The sequence below is a fragment of the Gavialis gangeticus genome, unplaced genomic scaffold (assembly GCF_001723915.1).
Source record: "Gavialis gangeticus isolate Ggan-Ray unplaced genomic scaffold, GavGan_comp1, whole genome shotgun sequence".
NCBI classification, from domain to species: Eukaryota; Metazoa; Chordata; order Crocodylia; family Gavialidae; genus Gavialis; species Gavialis gangeticus.
In genome coordinates, this window is record NW_017728986.1 from 55,358 (window position 1) to 59,279 (window position 3,922).

Genomic DNA, 3,922 nt, shown 5'->3' on the forward strand with positions numbered 1-3,922 from the left:
GCCCTGTGCCCCAAGAGCAGAGCCATACAGGACTGCCCCACCCCAACCCTGATGCTGGGCTGTGGCACCCAGGGATTGGGGCAGGGCAGACTCATTTCAGCCACATTCACAAAGGGACCCAACCTCTTCCTGCAGGAAGGGGCCATCCACAGCTTTTGAGGAAGGGAGGGAAGGACAGTTTCTGGATCAGACTTGACCACAAGTGAGAGGAACTGGGGAAAACCCCTGCTCAGACCCAGGTCATTCTCCCTTTCAGGTCCCTTTGAGTTGCTTCCTAGCAGGCAAGATGGGAAGTGCTGCAGTCCCTCAGGCCTCCTCGCATGGATGTAGCTGGATGCCCTTGGCATAGATGGTGCACAGGCTGGCTTCCTCGAAGAGTCCGCAGGCAGGTTTTGCTGGCCTCCTGCAGTGCCGGGATAGCTACGCTCTGGGCACACAGGTCTATCTTGGAGTCACGTGGGATCTCACACCCCAGATGTGTGGCTTGCTGGGCAGCAAGCCTTGCCCAGGCAGCCTCCCCTCACACCTCCAGAGCCAGCCCAGACAGTTCACCCCAAATAAGCCACCTCCCTCCAGCACCAGCACAGACCGACCCAGCGCCCAGTTGTGCTGCTTTATTTAGTCCTCTCTGTGTAAGGATGATTCTCTCAGCTAGCGCCTGCTCTAGTCCAACAGGCACTGCACTTCTCAGTGCCTCAGGGAGCTGCTGGCTTCTTCTCCTGCCCCCAACCTGAGCTGCTGGGAAGACAGGGGATCCTCCATTCCCCTCCTCTCCAAACTGGGGGGGGTGCTGGGTCTCAGCTGCCCTGTGAGTCCAGTGCTGCCTGCGGTGCCAGCGTCTTCTGCGCCATCAGCAAGGCGCCTTCTTGTGTCTGGTTGCCCCCGATGAAGCCACTGGTGTGCACAAAGATGCAGCCAGGGATCCCACTCAGCTGCGAGAGCTCCTGGTCACGGAGGCCGCGCCATGCCTCCAGGAGGGGCAGCCTGTGCCCACAGAGGGAAGGAGTTAGGGACAGGCAGGGGCTGGCAGCCCATGCCAGAGCTGCACAGACAAGGGTAGGCCCCCAGCCCCACTTCACCACCAGCTTCCCATGAGATTTGGGGCAAATCACTCAGCCTAAAAGATTTAGGGGTCTCAGCCCTCTTTAGACCCCTAAATGGGACTGAAGCTTCTAAATCACTTAGGGCCACATGCCAGCCTGTGATCTACCCTCCCTGTAGACAGGCAGTAGCCAGCTCAGACCACACTACCCCCACCTTGAGAGTACATGGGCTGGGGGGGGCTCACCGGCTGTTGAAGCTGTGCAACGCGGCAGGGACGCTCTGTACACGCCACCGCCCGTTCTGGTCCGAGTACAGCACGAACTTAATGGGTGTCTCCACACCCAGCTCTGCCTCCAGGCTGAAGAGGTGCTCCTTCCAGGGGCAGAAGCCATTCGGCAGCACCAGAATCTCCCCACTGGGGTCCACCTGGGCGAGAGAGGGGCAGGGAGGAGCATGGGGCCTTGTGCCTCACCCAGGACGTCAATACTCCCTTGCTGGGACCTGGCACCCCACCCCGCCAGCTCCCCTCGCTTTGCTGACTGGGAGTGGACCCTCGCCTGCCCTTCATCTATGATGCCCACAAGCTCCGTAGTACAGATAATTGTTACTGCCAAAGGAAACCCACGCACTTGGCAAGAGCAGAGACCATCCCAGCAGGGTCCATGCTGGGAGTGAGGACTCCTGGGTTCTATCCCCGTGTTGTGGGGGCAGGTCCTGGCTTAGCAATAGCCTTGTAGAAGGCCAGGGTGCCTCCCCAGGGCAGAAGGTACCTCGAGGCGCTTCTGAATGGCCTCCTCCACCAGGGTGCGGGCAGGCAGCCAGGCGCGGTGGTAATAATCCAGCCGGTCCAGGAACTCGGCCTTCACCAGCTCCATCGCCTTCTGGAACTGGGTCTGCAGGGGGTGGGGGAAAGACAGCTGGTGTAGGAGCAGCCTAGCCCAGGTGCACAGTCAGGCCCACTCTGCCACCCACCTTCCAGGGCATCCCTGGACCCTGGGGGGTGCTCAGCTCTACTGTGTGCAGAAAGAGCAGGTGCCTGTCCATGGCAGCACGAGGGGGAGTGGGTCCAGCTGGTTGCTGGCTGGCGAGGCTGTGAGCCCTGGCGCCAGTGTGGCTTCTTCCTCTACTTACGGGTCCATGGGACAGGTCACCTGTATCTGCTCCCTGCCTCATGATCCAGCCTACCTTCATCTGCTTCTCCCCCTCCATGCGTGACCACGGTACAGCCTGACCTATGCCAGGATCAGCTCCTCCCTCTACATGTACCCAGTGACATCCTTGAAAATGTCACATCCCCCCCAGCGACAGCTGAATGATTTCGGGGGCACTTCTGCTCTCATGAATTGCTCTCTTCCCTGCTCCCACCCCTGATCCCCCCCAGGCCTCACCTCAGTGTCCTGGTTGGGGTCGTTCCAGTGAGGGTTGAGGAAGGCAACGCGAGTGCTCAGGCCTGTGGTCATGGCATAGCGGGGCTCCCCGTCCCACTGCACCACTCCGTTGTCAATGGCATCGATCTCCTCCATGAAGTTCTCATAGAGCTGCCAGGGCAGAAGGAGGTGGTAGGGCTCAGCGGGACCGTCCCTCCTGTCCCCAAAACACCCGAGGAGTCCGGATCTGAGCCTGCCCTGAGGGTCGCCTGCTCCTGTGACCCAATGTGCCGCAGAGAAGACCCCGTAGGCTGGCAATGCTGCCTGGAACAAGCATGACTGGCGGGAGAGTGCCAAGGGGAGCCCAGGAGGCCGTGGATGCCATGTGTCTCTCCCTAGCAAGTAGGGTCTAGTGCAGCAATCCTCAACCAGGCGGCCATGGTGCCCAGAGCTCCCTTCAAGGGTGCTGTCGGGTGCCACAGAGTACACCACAAGCTGTGCCAATGCAGTGGCAGCGGGTGAGGGCAGGGAGGTAGGACTCCTGGGTTCTGCCCTGTTTCCAGGTCCGGGAGGGGAGAGGAGGGAGCAGGTAGAGCAACGACCTTTCCTGCACAGGGCAGTCACTGTTAGGACTCCCCTAGGAACCCCCTGCCACATACCTTATCGTACAGCACCTGCACCACGCGGTCGTCCTCTGCGCGCCCCAGCAGGTGGGCCAGGATCTGGGAGCCGAAGTGCAAATACACAAGCCCCGCGCTGCTCAGCTTGGTCGTCCACGGCTTGTCGGGCCTCAGGTCGCGCATGGACTGCGAGAAGGACCTGCCCGGCCCCGGAGAATCAGCCCTGTGGCCTCCCCCACCACCCAGCGCAGTCAGAGGGACCCTGTGGCGCCGGGTACTGCATGGACCCCACGGCTCAGAGTCCAAGGAGGGGAAACTGAGGCAGGGCAAAGCAAAGCCACTGGGGTTCCCAGCAGGTATGGGGCCAAGCTGGTGTCCGGAGGGCCAGTGCCGCACTTCAGCCTCTGGCCTGCTCCCTCTTGCGAAGGGAGACGGGAAAGTGGCCCGGGCTCACCTCTGGTGATGGTCGTAGCGGTGCCGCTGCGGGTCGTACTCGCCGCCCACATCCACCACCACGTCGCACTGGGCCAGCAGCTGTGGATCCCGCGTCCGCACAATCTCTGCATCCTTGGGGGAGGGAAGGTGCCCGTGAGGGGGCTGGAGCCCCCGGCAGCTGATCCTTATGGGGGAGTCTTATTCCCCCCCTCCCACACGCACTGGGGATGAGACCCGCAAACAACCCCAGCCCCACCTGCACCAGTGTCCCTGTAAGGCAGGTGGGAGCCCTGGAGACCCCAAAGCCCTGGGGAAGGCTGGGGGAGGGGGAGGGGAAGGCACAGACCCCAGGGTGCTGTGTGGGGAGAGGCAGAGCTCCAGGGTCGATCCCGCAGAGGGGGGCAGGGGGAGCCAGGCTGTAGGGGGGGGGTTCTCAGAGGAGGCAGTGCAGGGGGC

At 62.1% G+C, this 3,922-nt stretch overlaps 1 protein-coding gene across 1 annotated transcript in view; it reads right to left on the minus strand.

Moving 5' to 3' along the window:
- Positions 1-599: 599 nt before the first annotated feature.
- Positions 600-3,922, minus strand: part of CUNH12orf10 (chromosome unknown C12orf10 homolog) — a 3,929-nt gene continuing 606 nt past the window's right edge. Inside the window, exons 2-7 of the mRNA XM_019514112.1 lie at positions 3,486-3,598; positions 3,071-3,230; positions 2,433-2,582; positions 1,815-1,937; positions 1,289-1,470; positions 600-984 (exon numbers count right to left, since the gene is read on the minus strand). Coding sequence (XP_019369657.1) covers positions 798-984; positions 1,289-1,470; positions 1,815-1,937; positions 2,433-2,582; positions 3,071-3,230; positions 3,486-3,598 — 915 coding nt within the window. The 3' untranslated portion in view covers positions 600-797. The remainder of the gene's footprint in view (positions 985-1,288; positions 1,471-1,814; positions 1,938-2,432; positions 2,583-3,070; positions 3,231-3,485; positions 3,599-3,922) is intronic.